Source organism: Eulemur rufifrons, chromosome 6 (assembly GCF_041146395.1).
Source record: "Eulemur rufifrons isolate Redbay chromosome 6, OSU_ERuf_1, whole genome shotgun sequence".
NCBI lineage: Eukaryota > Metazoa > Chordata > Mammalia > Primates > Lemuridae > Eulemur > Eulemur rufifrons.
In genome coordinates, this window is record NC_090988.1 from 61072792 (window position 1) to 61099345 (window position 26554).

General features: G+C 49.8%; 1 protein-coding gene across 5 annotated transcripts in view; it reads left to right on the forward strand.

Moving 5' to 3' along the window:
* Nucleotides 1–5505: 5505 nt before the first annotated feature.
* The window catches only part of AMPD3 (adenosine monophosphate deaminase 3), a 46400-nt gene continuing 25351 nt past the window's right edge, over nt 5506–26554 (forward strand). The window contains exons 1-3 of one of the 5 annotated variants that reach the window (XM_069469563.1): nt 6207–6228; nt 14588–14813; nt 24663–24867. In XM_069469563.1, the coding sequence (XP_069325664.1) occupies nt 6207–6228; nt 14588–14813; nt 24663–24867 (453 nt within the window). Of the gene's footprint in view, nt 5637–6206; nt 6229–9797; nt 9995–10608; nt 10981–14217; nt 14502–14587; nt 14814–24662; nt 24868–26554 lie in introns of those variants that run through there. The other 4 variants (XM_069469564.1, XM_069469562.1, XM_069469565.1 and 1 more) reach the window with 4 other exon arrangements.

Below are 26554 nucleotides of genomic sequence, written 5' to 3' on the forward strand. Positions count from 1 at the left end.
TGGGAAGCAAACTCTGTGGGACATGACAGCCACAAACCCTGACTCCAGGTTCAGCCTTTGACCCTATTGCCTATTGAATGGTTGGTTCAGCAGTTCTGAGCAAGGCATAGCAAAGAGCACAGCCTGAGAGTAGGAATGCTAGAAGCTACAGCCAGGGAGGAATCTTGGGAATGAGTATTGCCTAAGAGGAATGTGTGTGTGTGCTGGTGGTGGTGGCAGCAATGGGAGAGACTATGTCTCTGGGAGACCTAGGGCACAGCCTCATCTGAGCTCTACTCTGCCCACCTCTCCCTCCCTGCTTCCAAAAATTCTAGAGGGCTATGCTAGAATTTGAAATTTGAATTTCAAATTATAAGGCAAGAGATGAAATAGATTGAGGGCAGAGGGTTTGGGGAGTTCAGACAATGGGTTAAATGTACAAGGCTGTTTGAGGCTGTGATCCTCATCTAAGGAAGTTCAACTGCAGTGTCTCACCAGAATAATGTAACGATTAGGCTGATTGTGGAGTTTTGGAGAATGTGAAAGATGTACAAAGGAACAAGCTGGAGCAATAAATGCTACTATGTAGCCTAGGATCATCTTGTACAGAGATCCCTGGAGGGAAGGCAGAGACAGCAGGCCATTCTTAGATAGGGTACGGGACTAATTTCCAGACTTCAATTTAATTACGGAAGCCATGTGCCTCTCAGCAGACAGGCATGCCCTGGGGAGAATCAGCCCACTGCCTACCCGCAGGCAGAGAGAGTTTCATGGTCTTAAGCTGTGGGTCCCAAGCCTCGAATCCCACTTGTGACCGACCCTCTTTCACTCCAGTCTCGTAAAGGGTGAGGGACTCTAAGCCCAAGGACCCCCTAAAAGAGACTTAACCCAGTCCTACTCCAGAGCCCTCTCCCTGTCCCCCTCCTGGCCTGCGCATGGTGCCCAGGTCATCCTTCCCCACTCCCAGTCACCAACCTGAGCACATGAGCTCTGTAACGAGGGCCTACCTCTCACTCACGCTGATTTTCAGAGTGCCCAAGTTGGGCTCCCTCTATTTTAGAAGCCCATTTCAGAAAAAAGGAACCAGATCTGAACAGTAAAAGGGCTGCTATGCCCACGGTCAGACTCCAGCTTGCTTAGGTCCAATTGACTACCTAGAGTTTAAGTCCTGGGGAGGGAATTAGCCTCAGACTGGAGTGGAGGGGTCGGGGAAGGCTTGTATTCCCATTATGCTGCAGCGTCAAGGTGGGCTGCAATGCCCTTCCATGCCTGGAGCCAGGAAAACGGCCCTGGCTATTATTTTTTCCAGCCACCATGTACTACTGATGTACCTATTTTTGTCCTGTTGTTAGACCATATGCCATGATGTCAGTCCACTCAATTAGGAGGAGGCCCCAGGGCGCTTTGGTTTGAAAACAGGCTGTATCCAATGAGGCTTGGTTAAAGCACTCTCAGAAGGACAGCCCTTCTCCTGTTGCCTCCTGAGGGGAGATTTTGGCCTCTGTAGCACAGGAGACTATAAAAGGAGATAGAGAAACTGAATATTCAGAGACCATGCCCATCTTGAATGTGTATGTGCACTGTGAAACAGTTATTCAGGGGAGAGCATTAGTGGGGGGCTGGGGAGGACTGAAGCAGAGACCCCGAATAGCTCTTGGCTTCCAAAAATGCTTGAATAACCCTCATCCCCCAGAGCATCAGAGTACTGTGGGGTTACCGCAGCTCTGGTCCCAGGTGCTCTCCTAGGCGTTCCAAAGTCTGAATGAGTGGAGCGTCAGGCAGATTGGAGGCTGATAACACAGGATATCTGCCCCAGGTGACAAAGCTGGAGAAGAGACTGGTGGTGCTGCTGCTGCTTGGGGTGGGGTGGGGATGGGTGGGGTAAGAAGTGAGGTGGGGGAAGGGTGGGGTAAGCATTGGGGTGGGGGATGGGTGAGGTTAAGAATTGGGGTGGGGCAGGCGTGGGGAGGCAGTTGTGTTGGCAGAGACTAGTTAGGTGGTGTTCACGTTGCACTGACGCAATGGAAGAGATGGATTATCTCTGTGATTTTCAACATGAGGTGCAGAACAATCCATTGAAATATGAAAGGAAAATTAAACATCTATTTGTACTTATTTTTTAGTCTATAAATAAATAAACGGAACTTCACTAATATCCTATGGATTGACACAGGCACCCTTGCTTAGCTCATGGGTCAGATGTCCTTGTCGTGTGTCACATCAGAGGCATAGGGAGGAGAGGAGGTTCTGTGACATAGCAGGGAAGGGGACCAGGGAACCCTCATCAGTCCAGTTGCTTTCAAGTGTATTACTAGGTCTTATGAATTATTTGTATCCCAGGCAGTGGATAGACAGATTACATTATCTGGTTTTAATTAAATTACTCTCACAAAAGGGACAAGTGGTTTGAAGAGATTCCTGGAAGGAAACCTATAGACTGAACAAGAATAATGCAAGCAAACGCAAACCTAGAAAACAGCAGAGCTAATGATTTTCTACTACTAATGTGAGATCCATTACGATGACATAGTCAGCTCTGGCAAGGCAGTCAACCAAGAAGTTAAAAGTTATAAAAGACTACTTGAAATATGGATTTACATCACCCTATATTGGGTCTTGAGATATTAGTGAATAATAATATAAATATGACATCATGATCAGCAAGACATGTAAATTTTACAAACCCAGAGCATGAAGACAAACCTCAACAATTTTTTGGGGGGGGGGATATTCCAAATTATGTAATACTTAGTTGTGTATTTTTGTGAAATATTATCAAATGTAATAAAAATGTTTAGAAATCTCTTTTAAGGCGTCTTAATAGTAAAAGACAAAATGTCAGTCAATATTATTGGACAAAATAGCTGTTCTATTTGCCATGGTTAAAGTCACTGAATTAGTACAGAGAGAACATGGTGACACATAGAAATGATTCTGTTGAAGGATGCACAGAAAACGCTGCAGTTTGAAGAAAAGGTTTTAGAACACATGATGTGTTTGAAGGTTGGCTATATAGTTGGATGTAAGTTGCTAACATGTTTCACCTTAAGTATTTGCCATATATATATATATATATATATATATATATTGAGACAGAGTCTCGCTCTGTTGCCCAGGCTAGAGTGCTGTGGCGTCAGCCTAGCTCACAGCAACTTCCAACTCCTGGGCTCAAGCAATCCTTCTGCTTCAGCCTCCCGAGTAGCTGGGACTACAGGCATGGGCCACCATGCCCGGCTAATTTTTTCTATATATATTTTTAGTTGTCCAGCTAATTTCTGGGGTCTCGCTCTTGCTCAGGCTGGCCTTGAACTCCTGAGCTCAAACGATCCACATGCTCGGCTTCCCAGAGTGCTAGGATTACAGGTGTGAGCCACTGGGCCCGGCCTGCCATACTTTTTGATGATGACATTCATAATAAAATACTTTTTGTGATCTACTAAAGGAAAAATATGTTCACAACAATGAATGGCTTATTTAGTGAAACATGAACATGCTGTAGTTTTCTGTGTAAGGGTAACCATTGATGGCGTGGCTGCCCTGTCTGGAATACAAAACTCGGGGTTGAGGGACAGACTACGTGTGAAACTCGGCAATGGCATCATTTATTTACAGGTTACAACAATAAAGAAATTGAATCCAGAAGAACACAAAATACTACAGGGTGTCAATAATATGGTTAATTTGGGAAAAAAAAACTTAAAATATGATAGAATCTTTATGCTTTGCAATGAGATGTGAAATGAGACTGAAAATCTTTTATATGACTCAAAGGTTTACTAATTATCTCAAGGCAAAGAATTGAAAGGTGTGTAATTAAAAGATGAGTTTCTTTAACAAAAAGACAAGTGCTCCAAATTTGCTGACCTCTGATATGTTGCCTTGTGACTATCCCAAGTGTGCTACATAGTAGAAAGAAACACACACATGTGCGCACGCACACACACACACACACACACACACTGTGTCTTCTCAGGTAAAGGTGATATTTTAGTAATGAATTGAGACAATAAACATGCTTTAAAAGAATCATTTTACGGGAAAAGCACTTTGAAAATTGACCTTTGGAACTCTTTCCTTTATCATGTGATCTTAATGCCAAAATGAATGTAACATTGTTGCCTATCCTCCCATAGTCACAATCTGTAAAGTTTAGAAGCATACTTTTAAACCCATTTTACAATCTTTCAAATGCAGAGTTTCAGGGTTTAAAAAAATTTCATTTGTTAAAAATATTTTCAAGAACAACTGATAAAAACATCATTGACAACATTGCCTTCATGGATAAAGAAGAGTTTTCCTGTGGAATTTCACATTTGCAAAATTGGTAGATGGGATATAAACAGTAAGAATGATGATTTAATATTCTATTTGGGTCTATATAATCTTTGTGAGATATCTTTTTTTTTCTTAAATAAACAATAATAGCCATTAGGACCAAGTATTGACATTAATTAAACTTAGAAGCACACTTTCGTCTCATAAAACATTAAACTAAGTTTTGTTACAATCATTTTTAATCATGTTGCTCTCACTGAACAGATTATTGCTAATAACTTCAAAGTGAAAGGAAAAAGGTATATAGTGCTATTCATTAAGAATGAAGTAATTTTAAATTATTGTTTCATCTTTACATCCTTCGATGTTTTTAGTGTGCTTTATAATATATTAACACAGTCTCATGTGCATATCATTTATAAATAAATAAATAGTAAATGTCAGGCTATGAGGTAGAAGGAAGAAAACCTGGTGCTTAAATGAGACAACTATGTGACAGTGGTTGGCACACGAGGACACATGCTGGTGCTCACTGATGAAAAGTTTCTTTTCGGCGCTTGGTGACTAACTTGGTGCGAGAGATGAAAGGGAGACAGCGGCAAGGATGGCACCCAAATGTGGCCTGGGGAGTTGGTGCACGGTGACATCATTCACTAAGACTGGAAACACAGAAGCAGGTTCTGGCGTGCTCCCTGGGGGCAATTAGGAGTTTGGGTCTGGACAGGTTTCCATGGGCCTAGGCACCGCCAGTGGATCTGTTCCCCAGGAAGCTACATACACCATCTGCAGCGCGTCTGGAGCATTCTGGGCTGGAGATGGGGTTCCAGAGTCCTTAGCAGGCAGGAGGTTGTTAACACCGTGGGAGTGGCTGAGATCCCCGAATGGGCCAGCAGAGTGAGAGAGGGGGCTGGCACGGTGGGACCCCGGGGAACACCACAGTGAAAAGCCAGGCTATGGAGGCCGAGAAGTTATAGGCACCCAGCTGTGGAAAGTCGGGGAGAGAGGAGGGCGCGGGGGCCAACTCTGGAAACCGTCGTCCAGGCGTCTAGGAAGAGGGCGTGGCCACAGGCTGACACGCCGGGAAGAGGTGAGTGAGGCAGGCTGCAGGGCACCCGCTGGCTTTGACGACTAGGAGGTCATTCCGGACTTTGAGGGGCGGGTGTAAAAGCCAGAGAGCAGAGGGGTGGAGGGTGTGTGTGTGTGTGTGTGTGTGTGTGTGTTAGGAGGGGCGGGAAAGTGATCCAAGGGACCAGACGGACGCCTGGGAGAAAACCGATGCTTGCGGGTCACTTCGGCTACAGGGAGTAAGTCACCTGTGTGGGGGCGGAGACCACCAGACTCTCGTCTTGGGGGAAGTTCTAGCGGGAAGGGGAAGAGCTCAGGCACATCCGAACGCCCCGGGGAGCAGTGTCGGAGCCCGCGGGGGCAGCGGCAGCGAGGTCCGGGGAGCCCGGCTGGCGTCTGACCGGCTGCGGCGCGGGCCCCGCGGAGCCCAGGCGGCGGCGGGCGCGCTTCCGGCAGAGGGACAGGGCGGCCGCCGCGCCCCTGGTGCGCTCAAGTTTCCGTTGGCAGCGCGGCCCGGCGCTTCAGGTAGCAGCCGGCAGGCCTGTTGGCGGGCGGCGGCCGCCCGGCCCGCGCCCCTCCGTTCCCTCCCCTCGCCGCTCCTCCGCTCCGCGCCCAGGTAGGGCACCGACTGGGCGGCGCGCGGCGCGCGGGCTGCTTCCCGGCCGAGGCGGCCTCCCTCCCGGCGCTGGGCCGGCCCGGCGGGGGCTCCGCGGCGCTGCGCCCTCGGAACGCCCGGCCCCCGCGCCTGCTGCGGGGCGCGGCCTGGCCCGCCCCGGCCCTGGCTGGCTTCAGTGCCCGGCAGCCTCGCTCCGCGGCTCTTGCTGTGCGCCCTGCCCAGCGCGTCACCTTTGCTCCAGCCCTGCGGCCGCCCCCTTCGGGTCCACGGCATGGCCCTGTCCTCCGAACCCGGTGAGTGCGCGATGCTGCACTGCTGACCTTGGGCCCGCGCCCTGCGGACCCTGCGGCGCAGGGCCGGAATCAGCAGCGCTCTGGGGGCAGAACCTCGGCTCCCGGCTTCCAGGCTCACAGAGGCGGAGGCGCGAATCCCAGCTCATCCGCCTGCTCTGCCCTTGCTTCTGCCCCTGCCCCTGCCCCTGCCCCTGCCCCTGCCCCTGCCCCTGAGGTGGCCCCGGCGGGCTCCAGAGGCCTCAGGTGAGCCGGCAGCATCCTGGTTCCCTGGCGGCCTAGATTGGAATCGCAAGGTTTAGTTCTGGAAATCAAGGGACCTGGGACTTAACGCCTCGCCTCTTAAGCACCTGGACAAGTTTCTAGGTGCTTAAGGACCAGCCAGATGAAGACCGCCGAGGTGAACTTCTACCTGGAGGCAGGGGGTGGACAGGATGATAGGGTGCTGGGGTCGTTTGAGGCCTTCATCCCTACCTCTTTGGCTGTCTCTTGGCAAGGGAGGTGTGCAGCCCTGTGCTCTGGCATCTGCTTTCAGCCCTCGATCTTCTGGTAGTCGCTTTGCCAGCACCGCTGCTAATGGCTTGTCTAGGCTGGCAGAGGCCTCTGGGGAGAGCTTGGAGAGACCCTAGAGTAGGAGATGCTTGCTAACTGGAGTGTCATTTCCCTAAAGTGTATGTAGCTGAAAGGTTGGTGATGGCAAATTAGTAAAGGAGCTGGGTAAAAGGCAGCAGCATAAGGAGGGATTCAGCATGGTCCTGAACCTTGTTGCTTTCCCCCTAGATGTGGTGACTAACATTTGGCCATCTTCAAGGAAAAGCTGGCTGCAACTGGAACCTTCAGATGGGAAATTCCTTCCCTGGCTGCGAAGCATCCATGCTGAGTGATAGTGGAGCCACTGAGCCAGACAGACAGAGCCTCTGTCAGTTGCCCCCTCTTGGGGTGTTGACAGCAGGTCTGGGATAGTTGGCCTGGCCTGGCTGCAACTCTGAGGGGCCTGGCTTGCTCTGAAGATGATGGTATGGGGCTTCCCTCTTTAGGAATAATGGCGCTTGCATGAGTGGGTTGCTGGGAGACTCTTTGATCTCTCAGCCCCATCCTTAGCCCAGCCTGTCTTCTGAGGTCCTGGATAAGGGGTCAGTGGCTCCTAGATAGGTCAAGAAGTTCTTTGAGAGATGAGGCTTGTTTTTCTTGCTGGATCACTCTTCAAATGGCCTCAAAATCGATCCTAGATCTTGAGAATGTCATGGGCAGATAAAAAATATCCTTAGGGTTAAACAGGGAGATACCTTTTCTCTCCTGAAGCTGCTCATTGGCTTTCTTACTTCTTCCACCAAGTATATTAATCTCATAGTTCTTCCGTGTGCTGGCTGCATATCTAGGACAAGAGACAATAGCTTTGGACTTTTGATTTATAAGGAACTGACTGGGGCATAGGAGCATGAGCTCATGGCTAAAGTCCTGGCCATGCACAGTCACTAAGAAGTAGTATTCATAGAGGAGAAGGCTGTTTCTCCTTCTGATCTGGCTTCACATTTAAACATGTTTTCCTTTTTCCTGCACCCAGGTAGGAACTTGGGAGAGTACCAGGTACATAATAGTGCTCAATAAATAATGTTGAATAAAAAGGATTCAGTGGATAAAACTTGATGTTAATTTTCTCAGTTGGACCCTCTCTTCTATCTGATATAATAAAGATGATGATGATGACAGTGATCTTGATAGAGATAATGCTTATAAAGCACATATTCTTGTGCCAAGTACTAGTCTAAGCACTTTACATATACTAACTAATTTATCATGGCAACCTATTATCCCTATTTTATAAGGAATAAAGCTGAGCCACAGAAAAGTTTATTAACTTGGCTAAGGTTATGAAGCTAAGTGGTGGAACAGGATCTAACCTAGGTAGTCTGGCTTCAGTCTATGTTCTTAACCATACACTGTACTGGTTCTTGAGACTGCCATGGGTGGATTGACTAAGCTCATTCACTCATTCAACAGACATTTGTTGAATGCCTCCCATATTTCAGGCATGGGGATACAATCATGAACAAGACAGGTAAGATTTGTCATGGAGCTGATATTTTATAGGTGAAACCCCTTTGCCCAATTCCTTGTGAGTCACACACACCTCAGAGATGAGAAGGAAAATGAATGGATTTGTATAGGCAAGCTCATGCCTTGCTTTTGGGGAGTAGAGTGCTGTCTTTCTTGATGAGACATAATTTGATTCCAGCCTTTCCTGTCTTTTAGGGTTTGTAAGGGGCACTTGAGTGATAAAAGTGAATGCAGTCTGGTCTTTTGGGCAGAAGAAGCAGGCCCTGGGTCTGTCTGGTTATCGTAGATTGTCTTGATGTCCACTCAAAAGGGAAATAAGGCTTTGAGCTTGGGACTGGTGCTCTTCAGTCCAAGGAGACATCTAGGCCACAAGGAGCAGGGACATGTTAGGCTCAAGGTGGAATTGTGAGGTCCTGAGCAGAGCTTGCACTCCTGAGACAGAGCTGTAGTTTTCCCCTAAACTGCCCATGTTCTGCAGCTTCTCCCTTTGGCTCCTGTAGGACCTTTGGCCATTGTTCTGATCTGTGTCATCTTAGTGGGGCTACTGCCCATCTCTGTCTGGACCAGAGGGACTGGGTTTCACACCCATAGCTGGGCCCCAGGAAGGCAGCTTTCTCTAGGTTGGAAAATGAAGATTCAAAGTGGAAGGTGTTTTCCAAAGCCCATGCCATAGGATATTAATAGGTATTTTTCCTATGACAACAGTGATGGGACGGTCAAATAAGTGTGTTGGGTTAAACAAAGTTAAGCAGCTTTTCTTCATTGCAAAACTTCTCAGATGTTGAATCTGCTAGTAGAAATATTGCATGAATCCTCATAAGGGACTATGCATTATTTTCCAAGCCTTCTGATATCCTATGTTCTATAGACTGCACTTTGGAAAATGCTTGTTTAGATTAAGGCTATCCAGGATCTGGTTAAAGGTGCAGAATAAAACCCCCTGAACATGCTGGACTCAGGTCCATGGGCTAAGATGCCCATTGCAGCTCCACAGAACCACCCCCTTCCCCAAAACACCAGCAGAAGGAATCATTTGCTCCCCTCCCTTCTGGCAGGACAGTACTAAGGGCTTGGGTTTCTTTTTTCTTATGCTCTAAGTCCATTTAATTATTTAATGAATAAATATTAACCCTCCCTCTAGGTTGCTTGTAGCCTGCTCGTTGCACTGTTTATGAAACAGCTGTGAGGACAGGTGGATCGTAATCCCTGGGTAGCTAAAGCCCAGCGGCAGCCTGAGGATCATGTGTCAACCCTGTAATCTGCTCTGTGCTCGCAGGAATTATGATGTGTGCTCAGTAAGGCACAACCTCACGACTGGACATGAGGAGGTGACTCAGGCCCAAGTCAGGGCTACAGCTAGCCTCCCGGTAAACAACTGGCCTATCCTTTCTGGGCTCTTCTCCCCAGGATTTCAACAGCACCACAGAAATAGCCATTTTGCTCATGGTTATCTCCCAGACCCACACGATTTGTCTAAGTCACTGGGAGGCCGTGTGTCTGTTCTTAGCCAGCCCACTCTCCTAAAGGGCAGATGAAAAACGGAGCTTAGCACCCCCTGATGCTGTTTTAATCCACCCTGCTTGGTTTTAGAGGACTGCTCTCGTGGGTCCCTTGAGGTGGTCTCCATCTTCCCCAGGGAGAACGGCAGAGTCCAGCCAGTGCTCAGGAGGCTGCTCCGAGCTGGAGGCCCACGTGGGAGCCACGAGCGGCAGTAAGAAGGGGTGGGTGTGGGGGTGGGCTCGGGTGGGTCAGGTGGGCATGATTCTTCTGTGTGTGTATTTCGGGTGTTGGTAGAGCTTTCCAGGCTGCTCAGTCACCTGTGATGTGCAGCTTCTTTCTGGGAAGAAAGGAAGGTGTGGAATGAGGCTGCCTACTTTTCATTCCAGCCTGCCCCTGTCTGCATTCTGCCTCTGTGCTGAGGCAGTCCCTCTCCCTGCTCGCTGAGTCTCTGTCCTTTCCTGGGAAAGGTGGAAGCAGTTCATGGTCCTTCCCTTTTAGAGGAGGAGGGGAGGGAGGGGATTGTACTGGGAACTGGGCTTGGAGCCCCCCCTGCCAGTCCTGGGGTGCTCTCCGGAGGGTTGCTTTGGGGGCTTTCTGAGAGGAGCAAGGGCAGGCTGTGCCTGAGATGAATCCCCTTGATAGAATGAATTCAGTCACCAGGCCAGGTCTGAAATGGGTTCAAAAAGGAAGCAGCAAAGGGGATGGTATCGCTCGTTGCTGCTCAGCTTTCAGGAGGAGCCTGGGTGTTGGAGGGAGGCTGTGGCTTATCTCCTGCCATCAGTCAGGGTGGCTGAATGTACTGTGTGTTGGGGAAGCTGCTGTTTTGTTTCTTCTGCTGAGGGCTGTGAACAGGGCCAGGACCCTGCATTCAGATACCACAGCCATCTTGCCTGGGATAGCTGGCATTACCTGGGGCCTTTAGGACTCTTGGAAATTTTCCACTTGTACGTCATATTCACGGAAGAATTTCAAGCCCAGACTTTTCCTGCTCTGGCTCACTTCTGCTCACAGATATGCAAAGCAGAGACCTCCCAGCCCGGCAGTGACAGGCAGGACCCAGCTAGCTGCGCTCACACACTGACTCAGCTCAGCTCCCTGGGCAGCACGTAACACCTGGCTCTAGCGCGTCGCCTGTGTGGCATCCATCAGTCATGGATGCCACAGGATCAGTCATGGAGACTCCAGCGCCAGGCTCAGGTCTGTGTCGTGGGTTCTGGTGATGGGAGCCTGGTAAGAGTAGGAAACTGCTCATTTGTATAAGGAGGGGATTTAAGTGGCACTGTGCTGCCTTTCTGGAGGGGCTGTGGTGCTGTGAAAAGTTACTATTTGTTGAAACTGGTGGTGTTTTAGGGCTTTCTAACTCTGGGACACTTCAAGCTCATGGGAGCGCGTGGCGTGTAACAGTGAGATAAGCTGCATCACTGGTGAGTGATGCCGGTGAATTCACAGTTAAGCCTCCCAAGCCTGCTGGCTTTAGCTGATGAATGGTTGAAAGCCAGGCATGAACAGGCAGCTGGAGCTGAAACTCTGCTTGGCGTCCGCGGAGTGGGCTTTCCTTGGCATGCCTGGCCTGGCAGGTGTCTGGAGGGTCTGGTGGGGAGAAAAGCTCTGGAGGGAAGGGTTGGCAGGTGGGCATTGTCTGCCAAGGATATCCAGAAGACAGCAGATGTGCAGCAGGCTGCTAAGGCTGCGGCACCCCAGGTGGGATACTTGGTCCATACTAAGGTATAGAATGAATTTTTCACCAGCCATTTAAGATGCTGGTAGTTGTTCTGCATAAGATTCATATGGGTTCTGTAAACAAAGAAACAAATAGTAAAACAACAAAAGGGTTGGAAATGCTACTCTATGATCCTTGAGTCTCTTATGGGCCTTGTGAATGTGGGTTGAGGGGCTATGGAATGCAGTATCTCCCAGTAACCGACGACGGGACCTGTTTTACCAGCATCTTATGGGTTCCAGTTTAGGAAAGATTGAGCTAAGCTATTTAAGCTAAAGAAAAAGGAAGATCTTTTATAGAAAGATGCAACCTGAAAAGATTTGTTTAATTAACTTGAGCAAGTTAGCAATGCTTCATGGACAAACCTGGCAGCATCTGGCATGAGAGCCCCCAGACGTAAAGGGTCTTCCACCCACCCAGATGCCTGTTTCTGAGGGAGCCCAGTGACGTGTGTCTGGGCCAGGCCTGTGCGTCTGTGGGGATGGAGCGGGTAGGAAAGTGGTGGTGGTGGCAGCTTCGTGGAGGGTAGGAGCGAATGCAGAGATAGGTCTCCACTGTTAGCTCCCTTACTAGTGCGGGTTAGGTGGGAGAGGCCCTAACTGCCAACACCTGCCAGAAGGAGATGTTCGACTTGTTTTCCTAATTTTCTCTCTTTTCATAAAGTCTTAAGTCTACTCATTTGCTTTCTCTTCTCTTTGTGTTTAAAAGTGACATTACAGCAGCATCAATTATCAGAGTGGGACATCTCCTCACACACAGGCAACCCCGCCATCTGGCCATTTCGAGCGTGATCTCCCTTGCAACCCTTTGTCCATAAGGGATGCATTTTCATATTGTTGTAATCAAAGCATGGGTACAGTTTTATGTATTAGGTTTTTAATTTACTGTCTTTCACAAGAATTTTTTTTATGTGATTGCACTCTCATTATTATCATTTTGGTTGCTTAACATTTTTTTTTTTAAGTGAGTATGCTCTACTTTGGACATTTTAAAATCATTTATGTAAAGAGTGCAGGTAAACATTTTTGTGCTTTTCCTTCCCTTATATTCTTTTCTTAGAAGAAATTTCTAGAAGTAGGGTAACTTAGTCAAATGGTATATTGCCTTACGGCATTTGCTGCCCTCTGCCTGGGGCCTGTTTGATGTCTGCTTCTGAGATGTGATGTGGGGTCTTGAAACGCTGCGCTTGACCTGTGGGTATAGAGTTGGGGGGCCAGGGGCCTGCTTTGCTTCGGCCTGACAGAGCCTCCTGGGTCTGGTACTTTGTGCTATTCTAACGTTTCTCTCCCTGTCACCTTCTCCTCTGAGCCTGTGCTCTGATGGGTTCCAGCTTCCTCTTCTCTGCTATCAGGGGATGGAAATCACCATGGTCAGCTCTGTTCCTCTTCCTCTTTGCAGAGGCCAGGTCTTTGCTGTCTTGGTGTCTGCTCCCTAGACCAGCTCGGTTGCCTGTAGCCCTTCCTCCCCAGCGCTCTCCCCTCCCCCACCCCTCCCCCTAGGGTGAGAGAGGCCCAGGAGAGGCACGTCCTTAGGAGGGGAGGAGAAATGGGTTTCCGAGTCCAGGGGCCCACAGACATGGCCGTGACGGCCGCTTGCTAGCCTGCTTTCCTCCCTCCTGTCAGTGTCATGAGCAGTTCCAGATGCCGCTGAGAGGACCAGGGCAGCAAGCCCTCCTCCGGTGCCGGAAACCTCTCTCCTACCTAGAATCACACCACTTAGACCTGAGAGGGCCTTCGAGACCACTTAGTTCAATCCCTTCATCTCACAGATGAGAAAATTGTGAGGCCGGGGAATGTTTGTCCCAAGACAGCCCAGGGATCCCCCCTCCCCCCCGCCAGACAGCAACAGGGCAGCCTCCCCTTCATCCTTATCTGTCTGGTTGACAAAACCACTTCTCACAACCAGCCTTAAAGAAACTGTGGCAATAGGTAGACAGGAAACTCCTTCCAGATCCGCTCCTGGTAAGGGTGGCTTGTTGGAAAGGGTGCAGTATTCATCCATTCCATAAGTGTGGGGACTATGAGGAGACCCTGCCCTGACACCCAAATGCACAAAGAGCAGCACAGCGTAGTGGTTAAGGGCACACGTGTGGGAGCCAGGTGCCTGGGTTCAGATCTCTGAGCAGAGGCTCCGAGAGGAAAGGGACGGGGGAGAAAGGCTGAGACAGTGACGGATTAAAAGTGTGACCCTGGGCAAGTTAGCTGTCTGTGCCTTCATTTTCTCTACTATAACATGGGAACGATAAGATTGACTGAACTAATACATATAATGCTCTTGGCAGAGTACATATATTAAGTGCTATATAAGTATTTGCAAAGAAAGAAAGAAAAGAACAAAGAAAAAGGAAAAGAAAGAAAGAGACAGAAAGAAATCAGGTGATTGAGGCCAGTTACTGATAGCACAGAGCCAGTATGCAGAGAGATAGGGCAAGATGCTTTGAGGAAGTGAGTTTTCAGCTCAGTAAAGAGTGATCCTGTCCGCAAACCTTTATTTTATTTGCTGTGACTTGTTAGAAGGTTCTGGAAGGTTTAGGGGACTGGAACTGTGATTGCAGATTCTTTCTTTTTAGCAAAAGGCCTTGTTTTATATAATGAAGAATGTGGCTTTGGATTTTTCAAGGCTCTGCTGTTAACTTGTGGGACCTTAAGCTAATGGTTAAACCTTTTGGGCTTTGGTCTTCCTCTCTGTGAAGTGGGGGAGGGAGGCTAACAGGCTCCTCACAGTCTGGAGGAGGGAGTGTTCTGAGCTGTCTCTTGTCCCTTCTTAATCGTGGCCACAGAGTCAGGAGGGCAGGGCCGCCAGTGTGCTGCAGATCCCTGAGTGGGGAAAGGGAAGCACCCTTAGCTAAACAGCCTTTGGCTTCTGGATACTTGCTTCCTCCTGACACGGGAGTAGCCCTACATGCCCCAAACCCAGTTACTTACTGAACTTATTTTGAAATTGCCATGTGGGTTTGGTCTGGGGAATTCCCGAGTAGACAGCTGACTCCGAGGACCAGGCGGGCCTGCTGCCTCTCCTCCCCTGCACCGGTGACTCAGGCCGCCCAGAAATTCGTGAAGTTAATGTGTGTTCTTTCTCTGCTAGCCGAGATGCCGCGCCAGTTCCCCAAGCTGAACATCTCTGAAGTGGATGAGCAAGTCCGGCTCCTGGCCGAGAAGGTGTTTGCTAAAGTGCTGCGAGAAGAGGACAGCAAAGATGCCCTGTCCCTGTTCACTGTCCCCGAGGACTGCCCCATTGGGCAGAAGGAAGCCAAGGAGAGGGAGCTGCAGAAGGAGCTGGCAGAGCAGAAGTCTGTGGAGACCGCAAAAAGGTTTGTCCCCAAGGCTTGGCTTCCGTGTGTGCAGAGTTGTGCAGACCCAGGAGCTGTGGGTGTGTGTCCAGAGATGAGGCACCTAATGGGGACTGGATGTCCCTGGAGCTGTGTTGATTTCTTAACCAAGACCAGTTAACTCACCGCCTACTTACTGAAGGATGTCTCAGTGCCTCTCTTGGGTTGAAAAGGTCAAAACCCACTTTCCCTCTGCTGCTGTTTTAGTAACAAACCATGTGCGTAAATACACACCATTTCCAAATGGCATTTCCCTTTTCTTTTTGGAAATTTGAGGATTTCTTGGGGAACATCGATTTTACTTCTTTTTGTCACTTGACAAGTGTTTCATATTATTAATTAACACAGCTCACTATTTGCCAGGTGCTGTGCTGGGACTGGAGATGTAATAAGGAACAAGACAGATGCAGTCCCTGCCCTGTGGGTCTAGACAATAACTAAGTAACTGGACACATTAATTAAAAAATTACAAGTTATGGTAAGTGTTATATCAGTCAGGGTCTAAGCAGAAAAATAGAAGCTACTGGAGTATTAGAAATAGCATTTTAATGCAGGGGATCCGTTACACAGGTGGCAGAGAGCTGAGAAGCCGGAGGACAGAGAGGCAGCTCAGCGATTAGACACAGTGGGGAGCGGCCACCACCCTAGGCTGGAGAGACCAGGGAAGAGGTGGTATTGCTGGAGCCTAGGGTGGGGTCACCCTGGGGAAGGTAGAACTGTGGTGGCCTTTCCAATGGAAACCGGGGCCAAGGAGGAGAGGCAGCAGCTGCAGAGATGCCTCCCAAGGCAGAGGTGGGGGCAGGAGATACCCGGCTTTACCCTTCCTGCACCTTCCAGGTTTCCCCAATGGCTGCCATTGGCCAAACCTAGATGGAAGCCTGCAGACATACCTGGGAAACACGGGAGAGGATGAAGAATGGATCTGAGGACAAACATGCTGAGGACCAGCACCAGTGCTGTGCAGGAGAGGAATAAGGAGACAGAGAGAGAGAGAGAATCCTTTTTTTAGACTGGGTAGTCAGTCAAGGTCTCTCCAAGTAGGTGACATCTTAGCTGACACTTCAAGGGTACAAAGCTGTGTGTAGAGTTGAGTGGGGCCTTACAGGTAGAGGAGTCAGCCAGGGCAGAGACCCTCAGGTATTCCAGGAGGCCCATGTGGTTAGAGGTCTGTTAAAAGAAGTGCCACACCCTGGGCTGGAGGAGTAACAGGGCACAATCAGACTGGCCTTGTGCTCCCCAGTAAGAAGTTTGGATCTTAGCCCAAGAACAATGGGAGACCCTCATCCTTTCACAGTTTACCTCCCCCCGGGGCTGTAGCTGGGTCCCTGCCTGCCCAGCACACTACAGACCTCACTAGTTGACATGGTGGAACTTTGAGCCCTCTCTGAGACCCAGTCAGTGATCAAACCCTTCCTAAGGTACTGCCTCGTTTTTAAAGGCAAGTCCTTCCCTTTCTTGGGAGAGCAGAATCTCAGCATTTCTTGGGAAGAAGTAAAAAATTGACTGCTGATGTGAAGGCAAGAACAGAGCTTCAGCACCCACAAGCTCAGTGCTTCCTTGGAGGACCTGTGAGCTCAGGAAGGAAGGGATCATCAGTGCCATTGGCCGACTCCTGAGTGCCAGCCTGTGCTGGGCGAGGTGGCCCCAGCTCCAGGGGCACACTCATCCCTAGGGGTGAGCATGACTGTAGAGACCCTCATTCACACCCCACGGGCAGACTGGAGGGCTGACTTCATCAATTGAATGGTCTGCAGGCTCTTCTGTGTGTTATGAATTGAGCATTTTAGGCCCTTAATAATGAGGGGAGAAGGAGTCCTGGCATTTTTTATTATCAGAAACTGCGTTTCTGAGGCCAGTTTCAATTACAGAGTGATACTGGGCCTGACATCTGCAAAAAGCCTGTGTTCTTCTTATCAATGCACAGGCTAAGGGCAAAATGGAAGCTTTCTTATTCTAAGTCCAAATGGTGCTCTTTGGTTTCCAGAAATTCCTCTGCAAACTCCTCTCCAGAAACTTTGTTCTGTCCCTGCCTGTTAGGTTGGGTGTTTTGGTTTGCATCTGTCTGCCCCATTTGACTATAAGCTCCTTGAAGACTGTGTCTGGCTCCTACTTCTATCCCCAGTATCCATTCCGGAACATAGTTGGTGGGCAGTGGCTGTCCGGCAGAGGACACCACATTAGTGTGTCTGGACCTCTGTGTTCTGCCGCTCACTAACATGCTCTGTGACCTTGAGCAAATTAGGAAACCTCTCCGGGCCCCAGCTTCTTCCTTATCTATAAAGTGAGGATGACAGTAGTAGCCACCTTCATGGAGTGCCATGAGGAACACAGGAATCAACATGTAGGGCTTAGGACAGTGCCTGGGTCACAGTGTGCCCGTGTAAATGCTAACTATCCAACTTCCCGCTGCCGCGATGGGCAGCGCTAGCAGCTCTTGCCCTTGAGTGCTTGCTGTGGGCCAAGTGCAGGCTGTGCGGTTTGCATTCTTTAATTCCCACATCAGCTTAGCAAGTGGATACTCTTGGTATCCCAGTGTCACAGATTAGGAAACCAAGGCTCGGAGAAGTTGAATTAGCTTGCACAGGGACACACAGCGTGTAAGTGACAGAGCAGGGACTAGAATCCACATCTTTTGAATCTGGACTCTTCAGCCATGAATTGTCCCCTCTTCAGGTGGGGGTGGAGTCTGGTTCCTTGGTCGGTAGACGCTGGAGTGGCGCTAGGTGCTGCTCCCCGGGACGTAAGTGCCGGCTTCAGAATGAAATGGCGGGAAGCGGGCCAGAGCTCCCACTCTGTCCACTGGCTTCTTTCCTGAAAGAGAGCCGGGTCCCTGGACTACCTGTCAGATGTCCCAGCACCCTCTGGGGCAGTACATGCCCCAGTTTGTCTTTCGACTTCACTTTATGTGCAAACGTTCAGATGCTAACGCTGCACGGGCGCCCTCTCCCCAGAGCCCTCCCTGTCCGTGGCACCTCCTGGCACTCTGGATAGGAATGGCGACAGGGAGCCTTCCTACAAGGAGCCCCCAGGCCTGGAACCAGCAGCAGGACCAGGTGCCCAGAGGCAGTGGGTTTGTGTTTCAAACTGTGACTTGAGATGGGACTTCTAGTTTGGAAAACCTAGAAGGATCCCGTGCCCAGGATCCTCTGACAAGCCTGAACATTCCTGGCACTTGGAGAAGGCTTTTCTTTACAATTTTCTTTTTCCCTCTCATTTATGAAAACAAACACACACTACTATTCTGAGTCCAATGTAAAGGCACACCCTGAACTATGGATGTAAAACAGCTTCTTACAGAAAGAACTCAGGTTGTGAGCAAGAAAGAAGAACACCTAAAACAATGCGGTTTGTTGTCCAGGGTTTCAGCAGCCGTGAGAGCTAAGCAGGGTTCAAACGTAACCCTTCCAGGACAGGGTGCTGTTCCAGGGAGCCAGTGCTCCAAGCTGCTCAGAGAGGCACTCATTTTGCAGGCCAGGCCCAGATCAGGAGAACAGCAGGGCAGCTTGTTGCAGGCCCCCTGCCTCCTTAGGAAGATGACATTGGCCAGGGCTCCCCTGGGACTCAGGGTGGGTAAAGGCCAGAGGGAGGGGTGGACTCTATGGAAGCAAAGTTAGGAGGCAAAGATAAGAACAGGAAAACCCTGGTGGTGCCTACAGCTATCTTTTGTTCAGTTTGAATCTCATCTACATACCTAGCAGGAGTTCACCTCCCTGCAAATGTACATATAGGAACTTAGCCAACATTAATAACACCGTGAAAAATTTCTAAGCAGCCAATGTGCACAGCAGGGCTCCTCTGGCTCTCCTGTTTCTTCCTCCTCTTCCTCTTCTTCTTTTTCTTATTCTATAGCTTTATTGAAATATAATTCATGTACCATACAATTTACCCATTTTAAAGTGTACGATTCGGTGGTTTTTAGTACATTCACAGAGCTGTACAACTATCACCACAATCAATTTTAAACATTTTCATCACCCCGCCTCCAAAAATCCCTGTACCCTTTAAGTGGTGAAAATGTTGACGTTTTCATGGAGGACAACCCCTCCCCAGCTCCCTCTCCAGCTGTGGCACCTCCCACCCCATCTCCTATGTATTCTTGCTTTACACAGAGTTCTGATAAGCTGGCTAGCTTGTTTCTTATCCTGCGGCAGACTTAAAGAAGCAAGTTAGAAGTGAGGAGAGGGACAGCTCCAGGCAGGGTCGCAGAGGGGATGTGTGGTGATGGTAAGTGTGGGATTTGGAGTCAAACTGGCTGGGTTCAAGTGACAGCCCGTCACTTACCACTGATGGGCTCAGAGAGCCTTGGTCAAGGCTCTCAACTGCCTGAGCCGGTTTCCTAGTCTACAAAATGAGGATAATAAAAGGATCTACCTTATGCGAATTACATGAACTAATAAACAAAAAATCCTTAGCACAGTGCTTGGAGCATCATTAATGTTCCTGTTTTGTTATTGTTATTATTTGACAGTCAACAGTGAGGGAGGAAACAGAATAATTATGAAGAGCAGACATAAGAATTTGAAGCACAGTAGTCCAGGGACAAAACACCTGTAAGATTGTGACTGGATAATACAGTAATGACCCTGAGTCATCGAGAGAACTTTACATTGTGTTCAGCATGCTTTGATTAAAAATGCAGGCGTTACATTTCATTTAAAAAGCCACACCCAAATTGTTTTTTTAAAAATTAAGATATAAAGGGGACAGACTTTATAATTTGAAAATTTTGGCTATCCAGAACAGCCACTTCTCTGATGACATTTTGAGTAGAATAGGTAAATAGATATTTGTTATGAATTGAGCATAGCACAGCTAAAGTGTTGCCAAATAACTTTATGAAACTTGTTAAATCTGGGGTGGGTAACTTTTTTAAAATTCAGAGCCATTGACAGTTTCCTTTGAACTAGTCAATTCATCTGGTTTCATTTTGACCTCTGGGGTCTTTAGGGAGGAAGGGCGGCTGGGGAGGATGGGGAAAGGGAGAAGTGCAGGTGAGTGGCAGGAGACAAGTGGAGACTGAGTCAGGAGGGCAGGGGAGAGGAGGGGAGGGAGGGTGGAATAGGAACAGGAGGGGCAGGTTTCCAGAGGGAGCTGATGGCGGGGCTGAGTATTCACAGCTGCAAGGTGCGGGGGTGGGGGTGTCAAAGCTGCACGAGGCCAGGCCGCTGGTCACCTGGCTGTGCCTGCAGAGTGAGTGGTGTCTGTGGGGCCCGCACTCTCTTCGGCCCCTCTTACAGTGCCTGACATGCAGCATGTGTCAGAGTCACTGTTTCTGAGCCCTCCTCTCCAGATAGGCTGGGACCTCTAGTCTCAACCACAGAGTAGGTGCCAGCTCTTCACCTAGTCCCCATAGACCGGGGGTCCCCATTCCACATGTATTGGTGCCATGACAGTGTAAGCCATAGAGGCAGATGAGTCTGTGAAGTGGAGAATGCCTAACGGCATTCAAATTCATATTGTTAACAAGACCCTGGCTTGGGACTCCTGCCCCAATCTTTGGAGTAATAATTCTCATCTGGAGGGGGAGGGGCTGCCAGAATGATCTACGTGTCGGGGGAGGGGTTCAAACAAGCCTCCCCATTCTGAAATGTCCCCTCTTGCTCCCACCCTCAGTCTGGATTAAGTGTCTGCCCTGGGATCCCAGAATATCTGGGGCATCTCATTACACTAACCACATTGTATGATAACGATCTGTTGAACTGTCTGGGTCCATCTCTGCCATCACCGTCAGCCCCTGGAGGCAGGAGTTACATTTGTCTACCCTTTTACCCTCAGGCCCTGGCACCCAGTAGTTTATTGAATGCAGTGGGGTCCATGTGTGGCCCTCTGACTCATGGGACACGCTTGAGAGCCCAGTGAAAGGTCTGCTCTGGCGCCCCTCCTGCCTGGCAGTCCCCTAGACAGGGCACCGGGCAATGGGCTTCAGAAGGCCCCTGGGAGGATGCTGGCTGTGCTCCAGAAGAGCAAGGAGGGCCCAAGGGCTCCTAGCCTGGGTTTAACATATGAACCTTATAACGGGGAGGCTCTGGGGCATCTGATTCCCTGAGCTGAGGGGGTTGGGGAGTGGAGCAGGTAGGGTGGGGACATGGTGACTGGCGGGATCAGCCAAGGGCACAGAGCAGGTAGGCCACCACACAGGGGCTGGGAGGTGAGAAGCGGTGATAGCAGCCCAGGTGACCAGATCACCTCCTTGTCTCGACGCCCTGGAAAACCATCCATTTCAGTCAGGGATGACAAAGTTGCTCCCTGGCCCTTCAGGCCCTCAGGCTTGGCCCGGAGCTGGTGTCCTCACAGCCCCAGGCTCTGCCAGCTCCTGGGCTGGAGTGTGCTTTTGCCAGGTGCACGTGTGGCAGGGGAAGGTGCCAGCTGTGGCAGAGCCGGCTGATGCCGGTGCCCCAGGGGCTAGCGCGAGGTGCAGCAGGTGGGACTGCAGACAGACAGGTCTTGGCCCTTTATGAGGAAGTACTTTCCAACAGCGGCACCAGATCATGTTTTGTTCAGCCTTGTGTTTGTGTGCCTAGTTCTGACCCAGCCCAGAGCTGATGCTTGGTAAATGTTTATGGAATAAATGACTGAATGCTGATGTCTTATTCAAGAATGTAGTGAGCTCTCTGTTATTGGAGGTATTCAAGCAAAGGCTGCCTTCGTGAGAGGGCTGGGGTGTGTAGTCTTTAAAGTCTCGTCAAGCCAGGAGACCCCATAGTCCTAGAATTCAGGGAAAGATAATGGTAACTTCTTTTATTGTTGTGACGCATGTGGGGCTTCAGACAGCCGTGAAAGGGAGACGATGCGTGTGGGGGCACATACACACGTGCGCTCTCACATTCACACTCACACACATGCACACTACACACTATCACACATACACACACTCCAAACACACACACCATCACACATTCACACTCACACGCTCCCTTTCACACCGTCACTCAACTGCTACTCCCCACCTTTGTGGGCTGAGCCTTGGTACAGAATCGATACTAGATATGGGCCTATGGTAGGCAGAATTTCTAGAATGCCCCCAAAGGTGTCGCTCCCTAATCTCCAGACCCTGTGAATATGATGAGCTCTCCCTCCTGTGATGATGCTGTGGAATACGGGACAGTCAACCTTAACATAGGGAGGCTATCAGTAGGCCTGATCTAATCCCACGAGCCCTTATAAACAGAGAGCTTTCTCAGACTGGTAGTAGGCAGGGAAATCAGAGAGATTTGCAGCACCACAACAATGACCATTCCTGGCTTTGAAGATGGAGGGGGCTTTGTGCCAGGATCAGAGTGTGGTCAGTCGGAGCTGAGAGTGACCCTGGCCAAAGCCAGCAAGCAATCGGGGACCTCAGTCTTACAGCCATGTGGAACCAAATTCTGCCAACAATGGAAATGGGCTTGGAAGTAGATTCTTTCACAGAACCTCCGGCAAGAGCACAGTGTGGCTAACATCTTGATTTTGGCCTTTTGATACCCTAGGCATAGAGCCTAGCCAAACCCACCCAGGCTTCTCACATATGGAACTGTGAAATAATAAATGGGTGTTGATTTAAGCCACCGAGTTTGTGGCAATTTGTTATGCAGCAGTAGAAAACAAACACAGGGTCCTCCCTTGGGCTCCATTCAGCTTTTCCAGCTTTCTGAGACACAAGCTCCATGGTTAGCTCTGGGATTCCAAGCCCACAGTGAGTGGGCCCTGGGAAGTTGGCCCATCTGTTGTTAAACCTATCCCTTGTGCCTGCAAAGTCTGAGCTCTCAGCCCCTGGATGCTCACAGGTCATGGTCTGGAGCTCACCTGAAGACCAAGGCTGTAGCCACAATGGATGTCTTCAAGAAGGAGAATTCTGTGGGCACCAGCCGGTGGGTACTGGCTTCTTTACTGGGGCAGAAGCGTATGGACATTCTTAAGACAAGCCTGGTGGGCTCTTGGCTTAGGCAGCCTTTCAGATTTTTTTTTTAACCTTTCTTACCTGTTGCTTACCTTAGATGCCAGCTGTTGCTTCTCCTTGGCAGGAGCAGACCTCAGGCAGCACTGGCTGAGGCATATGAGGGTGAGGTTGCATAGGCATAAAAATAGTGATCTGGCAGGCATTCGAGTGACACAGAAGCCAGAGTCTCACGGCACCCAGATGAGCCTGTCAGAACATGAGAGGGAGCTCAAAGTAATGGCTCTTCCTCTAGGTGTGAACATCTAAAAGATGCCAAAGGAAGGACCTCATTGCTCAAGGTGAATCCACCTCTGAAGAGTGATTGGCTAGCACGAGTTGGCATCTTCCTTGGGGCGGGATGCTTGGCTCAGCTCCACGGGATGGACGGCAGGCCCAGGAAAGCTGGGGGTCGGAGCTCCCAGAGCTCAGGTGGAGTTTCCCAAAGAGCCCAGTGCATCTCTTATGCAGGGCCAGGGGCAGGGCAAAGGTAAACTCCTGAAAATGCCACCTCCGTCTTCCAGGTGTAAGCAGCCTCGTCCCAAAGAGGTGATAACACAGGCCAAGCTGGTAAGAACCAGAGGACCGTGGCAGGTGGTGGCTGTACAAATAGGGGAGAAGAACTGTGGTTCTTGAAAAACTGACAGAGATGAGACCTGGCCAACAGCCAAGAGGAAGGCAGCTGCTTCCGGGTGAGCCATGGAGCCCACTTGGGGATCAACCGATTTCTGCACCTCTGTAGGTGTCACTGGTGCCTGGAGAAGAGGAGGGGTTTGATGGGCTCTGGTGGGTCACACTTGTCACTGAGTCCTTTGCTGGTGGCTGTAGGCCCTGGTTCTGGTGGAATTAACACCCCGGAAACCGCTAGGCCCCTGTGGCACAAGGCAGGGCAAGTAGTCAGCTAGTTTTGCATTGGACGCTATGGGGTGGCAATGCAGGGAGACCGGGTTCCACCGGAGGCAGAAAGGAACACGAGGAAGGGGAGTGCTGATGGCCTCACCTTCCTGCTGGGTCATTCTCTTTCTGGGGCTTCCAGGACTTGGGGTGGTGTCATCGGAAGCATTACTGTCACATTAATGAGGAAGGTGGAGTCATCACAAATCAGCCTTGCAAATAAGCATGAGCTTGTGGCATTTTAAACCACCCTTGGGGCCCAGAGTCAGTGAAATCATCTTTTGATGCCCAGGTGATAGGTCCAGAGGGACCTGAAATTGATGCTGATCAATTGCTTTCCCATCACAGAGGCACAGGTCTGTGCCTGGTCCAGCAGCAGCAGCAGCCAGGGTGGCAATGCCAGGCGTGCGGAGGGAACAGCAGAGGTGGTGGCTGAGTATAGTGGCCACCTTGCTGCGTGACTCTGTGCAAGCCCTTTCCTGTCTCTGGGCCTCTGACTCTTTTTATAAAATGAGGAGACTGGCCTAGTTGAGCATTCCTGTCTCTTCTGCTACAAATTTCTAAGTGTGAAATGCAGCATGATTATCTCTCTGTTCATAGTCCTTCCTGAGACTGTTCAAATTGGAGACTTAGAGTTTGGGTTATCTGAAGACAGCATGCTGTCCACACTTCGGGGAAAGCCTGGTTGATTTGCTGTCGGCCTCACCTCTCATGCCCTGGGTGTTAGAGCCCTTGCAGTGTGGTCTGCCCTCTGTGTGTCAATCTCCCGTTGCATTTGCCTACTCCAGTGCTCTGTGTGCAAACACAGCCCACAGCAGTAGTAACCGCAGGTTGGGGTGTCGGGAGGGCTGTGCTGCATCTCATGCGGAGAGATGTATGTAAGAGGAAAGTACAGATAATTAGAAACCTCTCCATGGTAGGGCCAGTACCAGGGATTAATCATAGCCATGTACGTAACACAGACTTTATCACTCGCCCCAATCAGCTGCTGATGTCTCCCACTTTTCTTTGTCCTTGGCTCTTAGAAAGAAAAGTTTCAAGATGATTCGGTCCCAGTCCCTGTCTCTGCAAATGCCAACACAGCAAGATTGGAAGGGCCCCCCGACGGCCAGTCCGGCCTTGTCTCCCACAACCCCTGTGCTCGTGGGAGCCACATCCCAGCCCACGCCAGCACCCTATGCCATGCCCGAGTTCCAGCGGGTCACCATCAGCGGAGATTACTGTGCTGGGGTAAGGTGTCTGTGGGAGTGTTGTGTGTGCTTTGTGTGCAGAGGCCAGGGGCCCTGTGGGCTGTTGGGGTCATGCCCACCCCTGAAGCGTGACCCAGTCTATGGGTGTCTGGCCGGTGGTGGAGAGGAGGTACAAGCATTCAAAGAGAAGGAGGGTCCTATCAGAGGTTGCGGGGTGTGGGTGTGTCTGGGGGCTGCCCTGACCCTGTGAGGAGGGCCCTGGCTGCAGGCTGGCACTTGGTGGCTGTGGCCTGTAAGTTCTATATGTCGTCTAGGTCCACAATGCTGCCTGCCCTCTGTCCCCATACCCTGTTGAGAAAGCTGCCGGCTTGGGCCCCATTGGGTTCCCACATGTTTAATAGATTCAAAGTCTTGGTACTGGCTGGTTGCATGACGTTAGTCATGGCTGCTCCAGCTCGTCTTACCACTTAGTTTCAGTGCCCTTGAATACAGGCTAGACCCTGCACCCAGGAAGCCCGGGTCTTGTGTGGAAAGTGAACAAGCTTGCTCTACACCTAGTCAGTCAAGTCAGCCACTGAGAATGTGCCAATTTCACCGGATCGGATGAGTCCTTTTCATGAATGCTTACTTCTTGGAGAGAAACATCGCTAAGGTAGTGGCAGGGTTAAGTTTGGCTCTGTCTTCCTGGCCCAACCCACTACTCATGTTCCAGTTGGCTTTGTCAGTCTCTTCTTTTTAGCAGCAGCTGTAGGATGTACAATGAATCTGAGAAAGCAAAGCAGTTTATTGCACTCCCTATAAAATTGCCACCAATTTTAAAAAATATTTTTTTGCGATAAAGAATGCTTGCAGGATGGGTGTGGTGGCTCATGCCTGTAATCCTAGCACTCTGGGAGGCCAAGGTGGGAGGATTGCTCAAGGTCAGGAGTTCAAGACCAGCCTGAGCAAGAGTGAGACCCTGTCTCTACTAAAAATAGAAAGAAATTAGCTGGACAACTTAAAATTCTATAGAAAAAATTAGCCGGGCATGGTGGCACATGCCTGTAGTCCCAGCTACTTGGGAGGCTGAGGAAGTAGGATCACTTAAGCCCAGGAGTTTGAGGTTGCTGTGAGCTAGGCTGACACCACGGCATTCTAGCCCAGGCAACAGAGCAAGACTCTGTCTCAACAACAACAAAAAAGAATACTTGTATATGGTACAAAATTTAAAAGGTACAAAAATGGTATCAATCCTCAAGCTACCCATTCCCCTCCTCAGAGGCAAACACTGCCTTTGATTTCTTGTGTATTCTCACATAGATGGTCTATGTCCCTACAATTAATTATGCACACATTTTACACAAATGGTAGTTTACTACGCACATTATACTGCACTTTGCTTTTGAACTTAACAGTACATCTTGGAGGTAATGCCGTAGCAATATAAAAAGAACTTCCTCATTCTTCTTTTACAAGTGCATGGTAGTCCACTGTGTGGATGTACCATCATTTACTTTAATTAGGTTCCTACGGGTGGGAATTCAGGTTGGCTTGGAAACAGTGCAGCCCTCATCTGAAGATCAGCACCCTGACCAAGAGTCTGGTGTCCACCCAGCCTCAGCATGTGGGTAGGGCGGTGGAAAGGAAGAGCCGAGGTGGGTTGAGCACCAGCTGAATGAGAGGACACCAGTTTAGACCATTAACTAGCTTCTTTCTACCAGTCTCCTGGCACATAGTAGGGCACGGAG